We start from the raw sequence: 20,167 nt of genomic DNA on the forward strand, positions 1-20,167 counted from the left end.
GAATTTTTAGATTCAATATCAGAGTGTGTTTTGAGTAAAATATCTGCCAAGATCAAGTCCTCTAAGTACTTTGCAGTGGAACTGGACTGCACACCTGATATTTCAAAGCAAGAGCAGGCCTCAGTCATCATTCGATATATGGGGGGGCGCCGAAGATATGTTCGCATCCACCTCAAAAATATGGAGTTGCGCCCCTGGCTAGTGACGTTTTGACAATGGGAGTCGAAATGTTTTTGCATCAAAACTTAATTTTTCTGGACCTCCTTTTCTACCCTGGGCTTTTCCACAACCACAGAGATTTATTTACTTTTCTTGAACTAAAGATTGGTGGGTTTTCCTCCTGCAGAGATTTCTGTGATCTGAGAAGAACACTGTAAATGCAAAATGGTATTTAATTGAAAATAGTAAAGATGCCTTATTTAACGTTTTTGTTTCTTTTCTTTTCTGGAGCCAGTATTTTATCTCATCTGACTCATGAAAAAGAGATAATCCCAGCGTTTCCATGAACATGAGTGCATTCACATAAATCTCCATGTATCATTTTGTCTTAAGAAACCCAAAGCTGCTTTTAAATAGGGCTGTAACAATTCCTCAAATAATTTGAGTACCTCAATTATTAAAATTCCTCGAGGAAAATGTATCTGCCTCAAAGCTTTGTTAAATTATGTTTTATTATTTAGCGCATTGTATTCTGGCCAGGTGATTATGTCACACAACGCTCTCACTTCTGCCTAAGAGTTGCTGCTAAGTGCTAAAAGCATAACTTCCAGTTTTCAAGTTCGGTTTGAGGGGATTTTATTAACTGATGATATTGTCCGGGTTTTTATCATTTTTTAAGGGATCAATAAGCATCTTTAAAATGACTGATGCGATGCCTGGAGTACGGCAACTTTTCTCCTCCTGGAGCTGCCGCCTGGTGACGGTGAAGTGCGCGGCGGGTGTATTTAGACAGGTTAGCAGACAGACTGAAAACAGCGTGCGGTTGTGCTGTTGATGATCAATGCAAGTGAAAAGATACTGTAAGTATAATTTGTTGGCCCGGGGGTAATTTTGACTTGACTTTGGATACTACTGCCATAAAGGGACGCCTGGTAGCCAAACATACAGTTACTCCTGAACTTAGCGGTAGCTTTTTGGGTAAATTGGGTTTAATTTCTTTGGGTGTCAACACAGCCACATCAGTTTAGCGTCTCTGCTGCCATTTCTAAGCTCCTGCTGCCATGTGGTCGGTGAAAACGCTCAGAATGGTAGCAAGTGTTAAAACTAATGCCCTTTTGACTGCCAGGATGCAGGTTTCCCCAGCCGCACATTGTATTGGAACACGATATGCAATGTTACTCCCTGCACCTGTCAGTGGTCATAATTTTATGGCTGATTGGTGCAGAAATACAGAATAGAATGAAAACACACACACAACACACCAACACACACAGCCCTCTTGCCAAAAGCTGCATTTTGGAAACAGTGCTTTGAGAGAGGCAAGCGAAGCAAACGCAATTTCAGGGTCTGATAAACATGTCATCCTGGGAGAAGAAGGAATAATTTCCACTTTCATTTGGTTCATTCCTCTGGATGTCTTCTGGTCTGCAGCGGCTGCTGTCAGCCCAGTGGATATGTAAGTGTTTACTGAGCTCGGCAATCCATTTGCTCGACTCCAGGATTCACTACTACTGCAGGCATCGCCATAAATCAGTGCAGCCACAGATTGGGCTTCTGAGACTGAAATGGGGGGAAAAATGGGACTTTAACCAAATAGAACTGTGTGCATCATTTTGAGTACAATTAACCCAATAATATATGTTGACACCAGCACGAGAAACACATCAGGGCCTGCCTCACACACACTCACACGTTATTATGGCTGCTTAGCAACACTTCATGTCAGATTAAGTTTGCCCTGCGGTCAACAGGAGCGCTGAGGTCATTAAAACACAGCTGGATCAGCCCTAAAAGTGCAATTACCCACAATGCTGTTCTGCACTCAGTACTCTCCAGGGATTTTCCCCGCAGGTTTCAAAACTAGACTAGAAGGTTTCTGTCTTATCTCCCAATACTGTATCAAAGGCAGTTATCTCGAGCTGCAATTCTGTTACAAATGTGGGCAAAAGTTTGTCGAAAAAAAGTAATTTCGCAATTGTGGTGTTTCCATTAAATAAGAAACGCAATTAAAATTACATGTGAATAAGCAGAGTTGTTTAATAACTAGTAATATTTACTCAATTACATTCACTTGCATAGTTTCCTTTGTAAAAAATTACTTTTTAACTATTTAAAGCATTTTAACTGTTTACTTTTACCTGAGTAATGTCTTTATAAAGTATTTGTACTCTTACTTGAGTAAACTTTCTGGATTTTCTACCCACTGAATGAAAAACAAACATGTTTTAACCAAAAATTCACTAGACACAGACACACACTTGCAGTTTTTGTTAAAGTTTCATAAGTTTTTTTATCAAAAGAAATATTTTTCTTTTACCTGATCTTGTTATATATATATGAATTATTGTCATCAAAATACCAACATTTTCACTTGACTTTATATTTTGGTCCATCGAATGATGTAACCTTTGGTATTAAATGATTAATAATTTGATAAGTTACTCTGTAATTGAGTCGTACGAAAAAAAAATTTTTTCTCTTACTTGAGTAATTTCTTGTATGGTTACTTTTTACTTTTATTTAAGTAAAATATGTTGAAGTAGTGCTACTCTTACTTTACAGTATAAATTTTGGAGACTCTGCACACGTCTGTGAATAAGTTTGTGATAAATTATTTAAACACACGATCCTCCAACTACTTGCTGTCATCGTCTTCTTTATAGTTTTCGCCAGTAGTAACATTGTTGTTGATCATAAGACTGGTGTGATACGAAAAAAGTGTTTCTATTTCAGTTTTGCGAAATAAACCAAATTCAATTCCACCAAAAAAACATAATTATGAGGCTATAATTTCTCTGTCACACAGTCACAGCCGTACAGTTACCTAAAAAAGTATTAATAAATAGTTCTTGTCGTCACTTTTAACATTTACCACAAAATATTGTGATAAAACTTTTAATCCATAGCGCCCAACTCTGTCTCTGAACTCAACATGCTGCAACCACAAAAAGTAAACAAACCTGATTTCTTGAAAGTTTTAATCTACTGGGATTTTAGTGAAAATACAGCATGTGTAAAACTAAAGCCAATCCTTAAATAAATCTTAGCTTTAGAAAAACAAACTGGAGAAAAATGTGCTCTCAGTTGATTTAATTAAGAAATTATGCCTGGGATCTGTTCTCGCAATTACTAATAAAATAATGAAATAAGGGCTTTGAAGCCACTCTTTGATAATAATAATAATTATACAGATGGAGAGCATTAAGAAGATTGCGTGGTTTTCGGACTTTCAGCAGTAATAAAGATGCACAAAGCAGAACTGAAGGCTTATCTCCTGTATGTTCTGTTCAGATGTGCTGAAAGTGTCAGAGGTGTAGCTGAGTATTTCATTAGCGATGAAACGACTCATACATATTCATCAGAAGACACCAACATCTTCCAGATTCTCCAGATGAAAATATGCAGCTTTCAGAAAACTAATGGTGCCACAACCTCACAGAAACTGTACAATGTGTCACCAGCTTTGATGAATGGACCGCATCAGCTGGCAAATAAAAGTGTGAGCGGTAGAAAGTGACATCCAGCCACTGATCCGCGACTTGTTAACGACAGAGATGTGAACAGTTCAGCAGTCGGTTCTGACAGCTTGCAGCTCAGTTCCTCTGAGGTTTTCTTTCCTCGCACATTCAGGTGGGACCGGCCACAAAGCAAGCAGCTTTTCACCAACTCTTACAGGGCAGGATTATGTGTTTTACAGGCACACTATCGCATTAAGCAAATTTATTTTCATAATTCCAATTTGATCAATTTTGCAGTCAACAAAAATGCTGCTACTGCCACCAACTTTTCGACTGGACTATGATTTTTTTGACCAAAGAATTAAAGATATTATAAACATAAAGATTCACACATTGGTAATGTCCTCTTGGCTTTGCACAACCATAACATTTATATATTGTTTTCCATTTGTAATTAAAAACCTCTGATTTTAGAGCAGGATGTTTGTCACCTACGCATTAAAGGGGCAGTATCATGTAAAATCTGTTTTTTGCTTCACATCATGTTATGCTGTTCCCTCGTCAAAAACATATCTGAAGTGTAGCCTTGATTTTTTCATGCATGTTTGAGAAACAATTTAATCTCCATGTCAACCATTCAACTTTGAAAAATATCCTTCGAGGATGAGCTCCTCCTCAGAGCCTCAGTTTCCAAGCTTCTGGCTCACAGTGCACCCCTCCCCCATTCAGCTCCTTCAGACTAGCCAGAAGCAATCAGCAAACACCTGGTGGAACTACGCTTCTGCTGGGCTCATCATGTGACCCACTTCTCAGTGTAACACTGGTAAAAACATTAAAAGAATAATAAACGAGCCATGTTGCAATGATTTCCTGAAGGCGGAGTTTCAGAAAGAGCAGGAGCTTCTTAAAGAGACAGTGGCCCAATTTCAAGGTTTTAAATTAGGAAGTAAATTCATTTTAAGTTATATTTGATATATGTAGCATTTTAATAACACCTGAAGGTAACATAGTGACATGATTAAGCTATAAAATGGCATCAGTCCAATTTCTCTTTGATCGATAATAGGAATAAATTCTCATGGTTGAACCAATTAATCAGATTAATCGGAATTAATTTATTACTGAAATAATTGTCAACTAATTTAGTAATTGGTTGCTAAATTAATCTGCTTTTGCATAAATTGGGTTTGTGTATTTGTTATTTTGTTTGTTGAACTTTGTGAGTTTATTTTGAAAGGTTTTATATAAATGAAGCTTTACTTCCTTACTTACTAATTAATTAAATGTTAACTGGAGTACACAGACTCAAAAACAGCTAATTGTTGAAACAGCACCATATTCAGTAATTACACCAGAAATGTACAAAAGATATTTACATTTTGAATATTCCACCCTAAACAGAAGTGGCAGTTTTACATTCACCTGGTTCAAATTCTGTAAAAAATAAATAAATAAAATACAATTATTATTATTATTAAAACTAATAATAGATTAAGTCTATTATTAATCTTCTGAAACTGAATTATTAATCTGTAATGAAAAAATAAACAAATGGACTATACTGTACATCCACACTGCACTGATGTTACAAATGAATAAATGTAATGTTATTGCATTTTAGGCAATAAAATGTTTATTTACTTATTGTTAATAAAGGAATTGAATTGTTTATTTGTATTTGTTAATATATTTCTAGTTATATGGTTAAATAACTATTGTTAATAATAATAATGTCAATCTGAGTAATCGATTAACTGACTACTAAATAATTATTAGTTCCCATCTGATATACCTGGTTTGATAAAGGTTAAATTAATTTTACAAACAGCTAATGTCATGTGCACAAAAAACATTTTCAAAATCATGTGTGTACATTTTTGTACTAATGAGATAAAAGTGAAATAAACCAACTCCAAGACTCTTTAACAAGCCAATAGTCAATAATCATCTCTTCTTTTGATCGCTGCTTGACAAAAAGGGACTCGTACTTAAAAAATGTCACATTTTCAAAACCTTCAAAGACCGTGAAGATACGAACCTCTGAAGGTTTCTCATCTTCCCCAAAGTCCAGCCTGTGGCAGAAGCACTGATCATGAAAGGACGTTTAGTCGACTGAATTCTTATCTGAACTTTTAAAGCATAATAACCTTTTTTTATCCCAGAACCAAATCAGATTTGAAAAAAAGCAGAATATGTAATTTTATCTTGAAGGGGGAGAAAAAGTAGCTGGCTTCAGTCACAACATTGCAATTAATTCTCCACGCAGCGCGACGGGTATGAAAAATGTGGAGGTGGAACAAAACTGAGCCTGGCGTGGACAAGCAGCAATTTTATTTTTTATTTTTTAGAAGTCCTCATACTTGAAGGAGTCTCTCCGGGGAAAATGGTTGGAATGTTAATGAATCCAAAAAGATTTAACCTCTTATTACAACACTCTCAGAATATCTAATTATAAAGTTTTTTCTACATCTACAACACACTTTACCAAATTTAGATGGTAAAATTAAGGATTTAGATTCCACAATAGCTCTGTGAACTAGTATACAGTTTTATTTTCCTCCTAGAAGCATCATTCTCTGTAATTAGTATTGATTTATGGATGTAAAAATAAAGTATTCTCACCAAATAGTCAAAAAAAGAAAGTACGCCCTCTGTGAACATTGGGAACATTAGGACTGATTTGTCCTAATCAACCTTACATTTTTTTGTAAGGCAAAAAATGTCTTACAAACATTTTTTGCAGGTTTGTAAGACATACATCAAATACGTATGTCAAAACAAAATGCTTATTTTACATGAGGGTGTTAATAATAAATATCCAAACCTACATGGTTCTGTGTGGAAAAACTGTAAGTGGTGATGATCTGGGTTTGTTTTGCAGCACAAAACCGGGAATTTATGCAATCTTTAGCAACATGATAAAACTTAAAATTAATTTTACTTCCTACTTGTGTCTCCATGTGGACACTATTGATTGTTCTGTTGAAAATTGACACATTATTAAGATTTTAATAATTTTATAACTTGGAACAGAAGTAAAAGTTGTACTTTTTTTCTTTTTACCGTGTAATAATTAGTGATGAAATAGTGATGTAGTTAAAAACAAAGGGGTAAATAAGTAAAGATGCAGATTTCGGGTTCCTGGAGCGATTTTATCCATATGGCCCTTGAATCCTGTGCAGCTTAGCAACAGAGCTCCAGTGAAACCTAAAGAGGCACAAAGGGGATGGAGGAGCCGAATTTCTAGGTTAAAAGGTAGCTGAAGGCTATGGTGGAAAACTGCATTCTGGAAAACAAATTCCTGTCTTCACACTGGCAGCTAAAGAAGACGGACGGCGTTTTTGTGAGCAATATCTGCCTTACAGGCAGGTGGACACGGAGTGGGGCGACTAAAGAGAACAAATGCTAAAAAAAGGCTTCATCATCTCCTGACCTTTCCTGCTACATTTCTCCCATATGAGTTCGTCACAGTTTCCGCTCGCTGTCCTTTTCCCCCCTTCGCCTCTCTTCTGCTCCCACTCACTGCCAGCGCCTGTTTCTGTCTCCGTCCGTCTGTCTCTCCACCTCCATCACACAGGCGCCTAACAAGGGTTATTTGTAGTGAAGCGTCTGCATGGCACAGGAAAGGAAGACATGAAAACCACCAGCCGAGTTCTTCCGCTACTCCTGACCTTCCGTGTCTGTCTCCATCCCCTTTCTCTCTTTCTTTCTCTCTGCGTTTCGATGTTAACCTGACTGCTGACGTTAGGGAGCTGTCACTAAACTGCTGTCAGATCCGATGACTGTCACCCTCCAGCTCCGGTAGCACAGGTTTTAATGAGCCCCGCGGTCGACACGGCGGTTTCTGGACGGGCGCGGGTTGGTGGGGGGCAAAGGGTGATACTCATGGGAGAAGAGGAGGTGGGGGTGCGAAGGGGAAGAAGGCAATTATATCAACTCAGAGAACGTGTGTGGAGCTTTGTGAGCTGTTACAAATGAGCTACGCTGAGGAATGAATCACATCCCTCCTCACTCCATCTGCCAGAGTACAGATGCTTCAAAACATCAGAGGGGGAAAGATGGAGGAGACTGCAGGAATTCACACAATGACACCAGCACACCTCAGTTTCCAGGAGGATATGTTCCTTTAGCGACGCAGGCAGGTATCTACAGATGGTGTATTCACACTAGAGATGCACCGATACCGATATCAGTATCGGTATCGGTCCTAATATTGAAGAAAACTCTAGATTGGATATCGATGACAATATTCCAATCCGTAGCAGTAGATCTATTCAGTCTATTTCTATGTTTTATTCTCTGAGCAATGTCATGATTTATTATGTATTTTACTTTATATTTAATATAAATAATAGTTTATTTTAAATATGTTATTTAAAATAAACTATTATATATATTACATAAATAAATATTTACCTTAAATATATATTTGTTTATAATAAATCTATAAATAAATATATTTTAAATTAAAAATGTAGTATTTTTATTCAAAATTATTTAAAAAAAATATTATTTCTATTATATGAATATATATTACACATATAATATCTGGTCATATATACTATATTTATTACATATAAATAAACGTTTTTCATATATTATACATTAAATAAATACATAAATTCTCAATTAAACTATATATATATATATATATATATATATATATATATATATACAGTATATATACTGTATGTATATATATATATATTATAATAAACATTTAATAATATTAAATATTAAGACTTTCTGAATTAGGTTCATAAAGTCGTAGCTGGACTTTCTGATCCATTTGAAAGAAGTTTATTTTTGACATATTTGACCAAGGTTGTTTTTTTCAGTTTATTTACTATTTATTTTAATGAATAACGAATTAATGTGTTTCTTAAATTGTATTTAAAAAAGGCATAATTGGTTAAATGAAAAATCTTTTCCAAGTTTTTTTTATACATTAATTATCAGAATAATAGTTTTAGCACTAATATTCTATATTAGATGTGGTGGCTGTCTGGTCTTTGACATTCAATGCAGGCTGCAGAAGCACATATTTTATCAAACATAGATAAACTCTTATACGTAGTTACATGAATTGACTGTTACCAATCTGAACATTAAAAAGAAATAATAATTTCTGCAGAAGGAGCTCAAGCGTCATGGATTTGAGAAGCAGAGTGAAGTGGTAAACTGTTCAGAGTTTGTAAATACCTCTTGGAAGAAGAGGGTTCCTCTGCATCATTCTTGGCATTACCCCTCCTGCGGCTCACGACTCCCTGCTATGCAAGAACGAGTCCCACAACACTCATTTTCACTCCTTCGCAAGCAAACACAAACAACAGCTACTACTACTCAAGGCCTTTAAAATCTTCTCTTTTTTTTCTTGGAGCACCTACATAAGCTATGGACCACAGATTGTGTTTCATTGCACTACATAAGGTCTTTTTTACAGCGTGTTACAGAAACTAAATCTGTTTTTCATGATGCAACAATAACAGCTTTGCAGGATTAATACTCTTCTGGAAATATAATGACTTTCCACATCATTGTTTGCCTCAAACATCTAATTTATTTCAAACTGCATCTTCTCTTCCTTAAATGTGTTTTATGGGAAACTAAAGAGCGATGCTGTTAGCTGCCCAGACGCAGCAGGAGCACAGCATGTGGCCGCGAAACATCAAATGAGGTCACCTCCAGCAGCAAGGGCGAACCTCATCTGGAGGTCTCTGTGAGCGGACTGAAAAAGACGGAAACACCGGTGAAACTTTCCACCAAATACTTTAAACTGACACATTTTTACCATTATCTTCCTACAGATCAGGAAGCATCCTGCTGCACTTAATTGGATTCATTGCATGAATATTACAGGGCACCAGAGTCCAACTAATTTGCTCTCAAATGTGATTAAAAGTCTCTGGAGTGCAACCTTTTTTTCCCCAGTTGCACTGGTGTATCCAACATTATGGATGTTTGGTTCCTTATGGATTTCTCGTGTTTTGTCACATTTAAATGTTTCAGATGAAATAAATAATATAGTAAACAGCAAGAAAATGGTAACTTGAGTAAATACAAGAGACAGTTTTCCAATCATGCCACTTAGACCAATTCTGATCTTTTCAACCCCCCAAAATTTGACTTTTGTCACTTCCATATGTGGAACTAAATCGAATATATAATATGAAGTTTTCAAACTCTGAATTTTACAGTTATGTTGTGAGAAATGCACCATATTGGGCGTGCCGTGGTGGCGTAGCGGTTAGTGCGACCCACGTTTTAAGTCCCTGAGTCCTCGACGCGGCCGTCGCGGGTTTGACTCCCGGACCCGGCGACATTTGTTGCATGTCTTCCCCCTCTTCTTCCCCTTCCCTGTCAGCCTACTTTCAAAAAATAAGGGACACTAGAGCCCACAAAAAAAAAAAGAAATGCACCATATTTTTGCACCAAAAGGCCATTGCTATTAATTGTGCTTTCTTTTTATTAGATTCCTTCTTGTTCTTATGGTTTTATGACAATATTGTTGGCTCCCATCGCTCCCATAAACTTTAAAATCAATCCATAAACGGCTCCATCCATTGCTACTTCTGCAAACAGTGCACTACATGTATTTCAGTATATTTGGGTCACAAACCATTCACGCACAAGTCTGACTGCGGTTGCAACTTAATTACTAGCACAATCGTGGGAATAAAAAGGATTTCAGCACAAAATTTGAATTGAGAATCATATATTAGGGTTATTGTAGATAGAAACAAAATGGGAGTAAATTTCCATCAAAAAACTCATAAATATTTTAATTAATCTCAGACATTTTCTAGAAAAAAATTTAAATTTCAGAGCTTCAAAAGTAAAAACATTTTAAACCTTTGAAACTTCCAAGTTTTTTCAAGAAAGTTTTGGAGTAATCTAAAAATTTCTGAGTTTTTTTCTCACAAATTTTCAACTCTGGGTCTTTCATTTGGACGATAAAGTATCTTAATTATATATATTCTCTGGCAGATGGAGGTTAAAAGCTGAAAACTTTCAACTTTTAATCTGTTGTGTGCTGAAGCTCCTTGGCTCTCCACCGTGAAAACGTTGCTGATTAAGTTACTGACTTCATTACACCACTAAATAATATTTATATTCTCTACTCTGGGCAGCAGTTTAGAAAACATCTTGCGTATCCTTGCAGGGTTGTGAGGTGCTCCCTGGACAGGTCACCAGTGGGTTCAATATATTTTTCTTATTTTAACATATTCTTCATCTTATTTTGCTGAAGATTCCCTTCTGTATAGCAAAGAAGGTGAAAACAACTTGCAGGGAACAAAGCAATAAGTATAAATTTACATAAATTCACATGTTAATGCGTTCATCATATCCAGGGGACAGAAGAGAGTATCACAAACAAATGAATAATGAACAAATATTAGCAGAGATGTTTGGGATTTAAAATTAGAATAAACTACTCAGACCTCCAGAGTCCAATTGTGTGCTGATGAAAACGCATTAAAGCCCGCAACACACACACGACTAAAAACTAATGTTGATCAAAAATGGCATTTTTTAATCCATAAAGTCCACCGATGACGACCCGAACACCTGTGGCCGCCGCTGGGAATGAGAATGCCCACAAACACCGGAGAAACGCCACGTTTCTCCCTCCAGCCAGATCCAACCCAGCAGATGAAGACAAATGCAGCCACAGCGGAGCGCTGCTCGGTAATTAAACTGAGACGCTGGGTCAGAACTCCCAGAAGCCGGTAGAGTGAGATGGAAAAGTAAATTTTACTCTCTTCAAATTGATTTTAAGGAAATAATCATGTTGAAACAGAAAAATACTCTTTTAGGTACCACAATGGGATTTACCGTTCAGGAAGAGAGATAATGAACGTGGTGGGTAAAAAAATGAAACATTAAAAAACCTGTGTTACCTTTCCGAAGCTCCCTTTTCCGATCGCCCGCAAAATCTGGAAGTGATCAAAGTTTACTGTAAGGAAACAGAGACAGAAGCAGAGTCAGGAAACACTGAGCTATTACAAAATGAGGTTTGGTTCCAACATGATATTTGACATTTTAACAGAACAAACAACGTCAAACTAAAAATGTAATGTAGAAATACTGAGGCAGCATTAAAGCTTGGGCAACAGCAGAAATTAAAGGGGAGGTATTGTATATTTTCCAGGCACATATTTTTATGTGCCTGGTATAAAAATTACATACTGTATTTTCCGGACTATAGAGCGCATCTCACTATAAGCCGCACCCACAAATGTTTTTTTTTAAAAACTGGAAACGTACATATATAAGCCACTGGTATCTGTACTACCAGACCGATAGCCTTCAACTTAAAAGTTGCATTATATGAACTTCTTCTTCTTTCCATGATGAGTTGGTATGAGTTTGAAAACCTTTCTCTGTCGTGCCTGCTGCTAGCATATGCTTGTTCTAAATGAAAATCACCATTTTCTTCTTTGATTTCCAAAGAAATCAAAGACTTCCAATGATTCACTTCCTGCTAAGGAGCCTCCTGGTGGTTGAAAAAAATCCACATAAAAGCCGCATGGTTCAAAGCGTGGGAAAAAAACATAACTAAATAAATTTGACTTTGCAATTTGGTGCCTTGAAATTGGACTTCTGTCTCTTTGAGAAGCTCCTGCTCCTCACAACAGCATTTCTCCATTTAGCCATTTACAAACATTCTTCAGAGTGTCGGACTAAGAAGTAGTTTGTATGGTGTTGCTAATTGCTGCCGCTAGTCTGCAGGAGCTGCTTTGTGAAAGCAAGATTTTCCACAGCCGACTTTGGGCATACTGCCAGTTCAGGCACAAAGTGGTTTCTGGTCTCGGTCTTATCAAACATCTACGGTCTGAAGAGAGGTGTGCGAACGTTTTCCCCTTCTCCCAATGCATGGAAAGCTTCTGATCTCATGCACGGGCGCTGACGAAAGTCAGAGAAATCAGCCGCGCTGCACAGATGATGTGCTTCCACTCGCCGGCCCCCTCCTGGCATCCCATGCTCCTGATTGAGATTTGATCCCGGGGTGCAAGTCTGCAAGTGTAGCCGTGGTCCGGGCAGATGTGGCCACAGCAGGGCGGACGGCGACTCCAGCAGCGTCACAATTTCAATGGGATTTTAAGCTCTTTTTCAGGAAGCAATCAAGAGGGAAAAGACAAAAACCAGCACGTTTGGTTGCTCTGAGCAGACCGATAGCCTGTAGGTAGAGCTTCCGGTTGCCTTAATGTTTCTGTGTTGTCTGGAAATCAGGATAATCCGGTGTGGATTCTCCTATTTCAGACTTCTGTGCGCAGCTAATCCCTCCATAAGGCCCGGCTCTGATTTCCCCCTCGTTCTGACTCTGTGAGACAGTACCATCAACGCTGCGTTTTGTGTGGTATTAGAAAAGGGATTAAGAGAAGTGTGAGAAAATGTAAATACAGCTAGCCGGGTTCACACACTCAGCAGTTTCTTCTTTTAAAGGATTCATTTTTTTCCTCTGACTCAGAGACATGATGAAAGCAGGGATTCACCGGACGGGATAATGACGCCAGAGCAGCATTTAGCATCGCTTGACTTTTAAAAAAAACAGTTCAATATTTACATTCCACTTTAATCAAATTCTTCCAAGTTTATCAGGAAGAAATTTGAGCCTGAACACTTTGTTTTCTCTCAAGGAATATTTAATGATTTCATATGAAAAAAGAAAAGAAACAAAAACGGGGAGGAGAAAATGTCACAACTGTTTACAGACGAGTGATTAAACGGCTTCAATTCATTCTGGTTTCAGATAATCAATTTATTTATCACACTGAGACATTAGGGGATTTATTGATTAACCTGGGACATCCATCCAACCATCCATCCATCCATCTGAGTATCCAACCATCCATCCATCAATCCATATATTTTAAATCAGTAAAAGGTTAATTTCTTTCGTTCTTAATGCTGAGTTTCTGTTGCCGTAGAGACCCAGCCAAATTATGACTTAAACAAAACTAAACGTGAATCTGTCGTCACTAAGAAGCGCTCTGCCTCTCATATGACCCACAGATGTGACGCTGATCATGACTTTTTGAAGTAAAAGTAAGAAAATGTTACTATCTGGAGAAATCTAATGAGCGACCGATCACATTGAGTGTTTTTTCTTTCTAACCATTGATCCATGACGGCAGTGATTCCACAAAGTATGAGTCAGCACTAAATGTGAAGCAAAACAAAAAGGAACCCTGGTTTTTCAAGGCCGGTCCGGCTGAAAGGAGCCGCTCTTCAGATTGAGGAGGAGACATCGCTACGTGCTAAGAGGATAATTGCTGTGGATGTAGTGTTTTCCTGTAGCGATCCCTGTCTGTGGCGGCCTGGCACCCACACACGCTGGCAGGAAGAAGTATGTAGGAAGCAAATGCAAGTCCTATTATACAGGCAGCGTAGAATAAACCGCCTCTGCTGAACAATGAAGGAGGAGAAGTTCGTACCGCAGCACATAAATAGTTTCACGACATCTTAAATGGGACCTATTAAACAAAACTCACATTTTGGAACTTCCATTTGGGTTTCTACTGGTTCTAAAAGCAGCCAAAGTTCTTAAAATAATTAGATTAATTTAAAAAAGTAAATGTTTTGTGGCAATAAGTTAAATGTTTTTTTTTTGGTGTCTGGAAAATTAGCAGTTTCAAAAACTTCCCGAATGTAACGTTACAAATCAGTGGTAGGCGCAGTCTGTTACCTAGCAACCCCAGCAGAGTTCTGCCCGTTACCTAGCAACCCGAGGGGAATTCCAGCAGGTCTGGTCAGCCAGAAACCACTTAAAGCGCTCTTGTTGGTTCCACCTGTGCCTCAACTGCTTCTGAAAACAACCTGAGTGCTTTAAAAAACCCACCCAGCTGGTTGTGTTTGGCAATAACTTAATATTTTTTAGTGTCTGTGAAATGATCCGTTTCAAAAACTTCCGGAATGTAATATCACAAATCAACAGGCACTCCGCCATTACCTAGCAACCCCAGAGAAGCACAGCCCATTACCAACAACCCAAGATGAACTCTAAAACGTTTGATCACCCGCTATATGCTCTGTACAATGGCTGCTGGAAAATACAAGTGTTTTGTTGTTGACTTATCATCCAGAAACAACTTACTGTACTCTTGCTTGTTGTGCAGGAGGCTCCACTTCTGCTTTTTAAAGTTTTATGGTTGTGTAATTGCACATAGGTTTGCAGCCATTTTTACAGTATGTGCGAGTGTAAATGTTGAGCTGGAGGGAATGACCAGTTCATTTGGATTTAACGTGACAAGACACCCTAAAACAGCTCAAAATAGACAGAACTGAGTCAACAGAAATCTCATTGTCTAAGAATGATTTGGGGCAAAAACTGTAATGAATATGTAAACCTATCCCAACCTGTTCAAGGAAGCATTATACGTCACCTTTAAAAGTACAAAACGGGGGCGTGCCGTGGTGGCGTAGCGGTTAGCGCGACCCGTATTTGGAGGCCTTGAGTCCTCGACGCAGCTGTCTTGGGTTCGACTCCCGGACCCGACGACATTTGCCGCATGTCTTCCTCCCTCTCCTTCCCTGTTTCCTGTCAGCCTACTTTCATATAAGGGACACTAGAGCCCACAAAAGCCCCCTGGAGGGGCAAAAAAAAAAAGTACAAAACAAAAAATAAGTGCAGCTTCTGATGAACTGCTTTTCCTGTCAAATATTAAATATAACCTCCAGCCAAAGAGTCACCATTTTTCTCACAGAACCACAAGACCCAACTTTTACGCAGAAACATCTGCAGCGAACACCAAAGACCTTAGGAACCTCTGTATGAGACTCTGATGTGAAAATTACAGTAATCAACGAAGCATCACTGAACGTTTTTGTAAGCTGCAACGTTTCACAGTCAAGTGGCGCTTTAGGAAAACAAAACAACAGTTAGATGGTGGTGAGGGAGGCCTGGGAGTAAACCAGCATCTTTACAGCGCAGCATGCTGGCGCCACCCAGCACTCTCAGGTTTCTCTGGACACTGCGCTAAAGACCACAGCCAGATGCATCCAAAGCCTAGGCGGAAAGCCAGCTTCTATATTTTATCACCGCGTAATGGGAGAACGACAAGCTTCTTTTTTCTGTCTGGGTGCTACAATCTGCTGACCCAGCAGGACTCGGCGCTGAGTAGACACGGAGAACCTCATCGATGGGTGTTTGTCTCCTGTAGGGAAGCTGCTGTTGGCAGAAAGCCCGAGTCGAGGTGCGCAGGAAGTGTGAGACTGACAGCGGCATGCAAGAAGCCCAAACAGGAAGAGCTGAGAAAATGCTGGTCGTGTCTATCCTTCAGATTACTCAATTAGGACTGAAACTAATAATCAAATTAGTTGTCAACTAATCTAGTGATCAATTAATCCAATGGTTCCCAAAGTGTGGGGTGCGACACCCTAGAGGGGGCGCAGTGCCATTGCAAGCAGTATGCATGAATGAAAAAAAAACAGTTACACAAAAGTGTTTGACAGTAAAGATGGTTGTAGTGTGTTTTGTTGCAACCTGAAGTGTGAAATAAACTTCAGTGGAGTTTGAAATCAAAATTTGTGTTTAGGTTTATGTCTGGTTGAACAATGTGTGTGCCCAGTTGATTTTTTTTTCTTTTTGGGGGGGATTTTATTGTAATCCATGGGGGGTGGGGGGCAGAAAATCTTTGGGAACCACTGAATTAATCATTAAATGGAGTACACAGATTCTAAAAATGGCCACTCAGAGTAGTAAAAGCTGTACAAAAAATATACATTTTGTTTTTAACATGAAAAATCTTCTCTGTAAATATGTTCCATATGTTCAACTGCTTCAAATTCTGTAAAAAAAAATAAAAATAAAAAATGTAAAACCACAAAATCTTACCAATTTTTTTATTTTCTAGTGTAAAAATCTTAGTGCGCTCACTGCGCTTGCAAAACATTTTCTGCTCACAATTGGAACAGAAAAGTACCGTCGCCTGGCAACCTTTCAGCCAATAGAATGCAAGTTTTCTACTGGGTGCGTTTGTTTCCTTCTAGTGGGTGTGCCTGTGTGGCTACTATTGATTGTAGCGACCTGCGCCGCCCACTGGAGAAACAACCTCAGCTTTCTGCTCCGTGTTACACTACATATCCACCGGCAGTGTGCTATCTATCTATCTATCTATCTATCTCTTTTTATCTAATCTAATCTAATCGATAGTAGCCACACAGGCACACCCACTAGAAGGAAACAAACACACCCAGTACAACAGTTGGATTCTATTAGCTGACAGGTTACCAGGCAACAGTACTTTTTTGTTACAAGCTAGAGCAGAAAATTATTCGCAAGCGAGTAGAGAGATTTGCAAGTGGAGATTTGATCCGAGCAGAGACAAGCTCTGAGCATGAGGAGAAAGGTTTGAGAGAGCAGAGTGAATATTTGAAAGAGAGCAGGAGTTTTGAGCACAAGCATTTACAGGTTTTGAGAAGTAAGACATGAAGTTCTGCTTTCAAACTGAAAATTTAAGCAAAAGTATTAAAGTTTTGAGAACAAAAGACATTAAATGTTGCTTTCAGACTGAAAATGTGTGTGCTCTAGAATTATGACAGAAAAATTGTTCCTAATCCTTGCTCTTTTTCATGCTACTTTATACTTTATACATCTAGTTAGCATCAAATTACTTATAAAAAATAAAGGTACTTTCTATACAAACTGATCAGTTTTCATTTTAATTACAAAGTACGTAAATATTATAAAGCAATCAGAAAACTCTGACGTTTTAAAGTCGACATTAGCATGATGTCATCGTTCTGAACCAGGGTTTCACCATCCAGCTCATTTTATGAAAAATTTCTGATTATTTCTTACCTCTTGTATTGGTGATTGCATAGGAAATTTTAATCAAAATCTCAGTTATGATAATTAAAGTCTGTAAGAAACATATTTTTATGCAGAGAATGATTGAAGAGACAAAAGGTTAGAGGAGGTGAAGCACAAAGAGGATACCTTCAGATGATGCAATAACATAAAATTGTCTGGAAAACAAATGACAGCACACAGAGGAAGATAACAAAAACATCTATAGCATGTAGAAACGAATACAAAGTTAGGCTGTGTAGTCATATTTTTATATTAATTATGAATCCTGAGGTAATGTAATTTTCATGAGACATTTTTTATTAATCATCATCACAGTGGCTGCTCCTGGCACAAAGAGCGTATGAGAGAGGAAGAGGAGGAGGAGGAGCCATCGATCAGCAGAAACAACTTCAACTCTCCTGCAATTCTCTTCTGTTTGGAGAGAATTGGTCCCACAACTCAGGACCAATGATTTTAGCCCAACACCTGCTCTGATGTCACCACGTTTCTAAGATTTAATATTGGAAAAAGACAAAAGGTGAGGTTAAAACATCACAGTATTTGTGACGTCTCCATAGAATGCATATTTAGGGAAAACTCAAAATAAACAAAATCACTCAATGTTACAAGAACAGATTTAGATGTTATTGTGTGTGAAACAGTAAGAAAACACAACCAGTACTCAGGGAAATATGAAACCAATTAAAAATTTTAGAATAATAGAAGATGTATGCTTAATAAGACATGTCAACTTCCAAAAGAGACTTGTCCAGTCATCAAAAGAAACAAAGATGACCACAGTTATTCAAACACCTGAATAATTTTCAGATTAAAGGTTTCTTCTGAATGTTTTGAACGGTCCAGTCAAAGTCCTGATTTAATAAATATCTGACTGAGGCTGCAGCAAGAAAACGCAAATCCATATTTTTTTGCCCAAATAAGACAAAAAACTGGTCAACAATTATAAAATAAAAGCTCCAATATAATTCTAAGAAATATTTTTCAGAATAATATACATAATTTTCAACAACCCATTCTTAATAATGCAAAGAAACACACATGAATTATATATATTAATATTTTACCATACTTTTATTTAATTTTGAGACATCCTTTGCTCATTTCCAACCAGTAATAACAGTCTATCTTGAATGAAAATCATTTTAAATTGAAATCTTTGGGTCTAACTGCACTCTTTCAATGCTTTCTGTATTCTGGATTATCTATGCCATTCATCAGGCTTTCTGCTTCCAGTTTTAAAAGGATCAACTGCAAAAAAACAAACAGAAAATGAACCAAATGGACACAAAATGTAAGATGCCTCCATTTTATAATGCAATTTAAATCAAATCAAGACGGTGAAATTTTGAGACCAAATACAAATTGAAAATTGTTTTACAATCAGTTTCCTTCACCTCTATCTTTACTAATATTTGTAGTCCAGATTTCCTTTACAACTCTAGCTGTGTGTTTTAAAGGTTTTTGATTGATAAGTAATGCAAAGATAAAACGAGAAAATCCACAGCCTCAGTATTCAGTAAGTGGTCACCTCTAAAAATATCTCTGGGTGTAACATAAAACCACCAAGAATGAGGAAGATTAGGGAATGCATTCCTCTTCAAATGAAAACAACAACAACAACAACAATGACTCCGTTCTGCTTTCAAGTTCACTCTGGATTCCCCCAAGTAGATAATCTGCAGAGAATCCCCACTACGATCAATAAACCGGACCGATCATACTGCTGGGCTGTCACCTGAACTGAATGCATCGAGCCTCGCCTCGCAGAGCGCTGCTGCTGCGCTGGGGGGGCGCGCAGAATGCAAAGCACTTATCTAATGGGGAGGCAACCTAATGCCTTTGATGTCAATAGGGCTTGACGCATTGATCGATGCAATACCACTTAATGCCATGGAGTCAAGGTTCAACGTGAAGATTCACCTCATGCCTCAGAGTTCAGCTGGGAGGATAGAAACTAAAACTGAGGGGAAAAAGACTAATTTGGTGGCATTTTAACTCAAAGTGGTAACTGCTACACCAGCTACTAAGACTTCACAAAACATTTTACTGCGTTCACTTATTTAAAATGAAACTGCCTTATCAGGATGTTCCGTGAATTATTTATATGACTTCCAAACTAGCATTGATGCATGTGGGAAAAAAAACTAATCTCAAATATGGATAAAAACACATGGAAACATCAATTTCCACACCTTCAGTTGGCTAATATAATCCCAGCGGTGCCTGATTCTTTCTAAGATTTGGAAATGATGGCATCTCATTAGTAATAGCATCTTAAAAAGTTGCATAAACCATTAGCGTTTTAGCTAGCATTAGCATTTTTGCCAAATTTAGTTTATAAGCTGCTACTAGTATGTTAAATGTATGCTAGCAGTAAGCTAATATCATTCGTTCATTCGACAGTGGGAAAGTGCTTAGTTGACGCCAAGCCCAGCACAGGTCCAGCTGCCTAGCAACCATAATGGTGCCAAACACAAGCTGGTAAAAATAGATATCAAGATCTTGCAGTTTTATTTTATATATAATTTATTTCACCCTTTTAATAATTTAATTAATGGATAATTAACCAAATTCTTTAATGTTAGCACTCATGCTAACATTAGCATTCTAGTTAATTTTAGCTACAAAACAACAGTTTTAATACCACATATACAAAGTTAACATTAGTCAACATGCTATTATTAGCGTTTGCATTTTTTGAGTGATTTCAACTTGTGATTTAATGGTAGTCAAC

General features: G+C 37.7%; 1 protein-coding gene and 1 long non-coding RNA gene across 4 annotated transcripts in view; one reads left to right on the plus strand and one right to left on the minus strand.

Moving 5' to 3' along the window:
- stk32c (serine/threonine kinase 32C) overlaps positions 1–20,167 on the minus strand; it is a 101,511-nt gene that overhangs the window by 56,803 nt on the left and 24,541 nt on the right. For all 3 annotated transcript variants that reach the window (XR_003594054.1, XR_003594056.1, XM_028006416.1), the window contains exon 2: positions 11,519–11,574. Coding sequence is in view for 1 of the 3 variants with exons in the window: in XM_028006416.1 (XP_027862217.1) it covers positions 11,519–11,574 (56 nt within the window). In the remaining 2 variants the exon portion in view is untranslated. The remainder of the gene's footprint in view (positions 1–11,518; positions 11,575–20,167) is intronic.
- Positions 819–8,793, plus strand: LOC114137661 (uncharacterized). Its single transcript, XR_003594057.1, has 3 exons — positions 819–916; positions 8,442–8,444; positions 8,782–8,793. It is a non-coding gene; the product is annotated as an uncharacterized LOC114137661 (long non-coding RNA).

Source organism: Xiphophorus couchianus, chromosome 22 (genome assembly GCF_001444195.1).
Source record: "Xiphophorus couchianus chromosome 22, X_couchianus-1.0, whole genome shotgun sequence".
Lineage (NCBI taxonomy): Eukaryota > Metazoa > Chordata > Actinopteri > Cyprinodontiformes > Poeciliidae > Xiphophorus > Xiphophorus couchianus.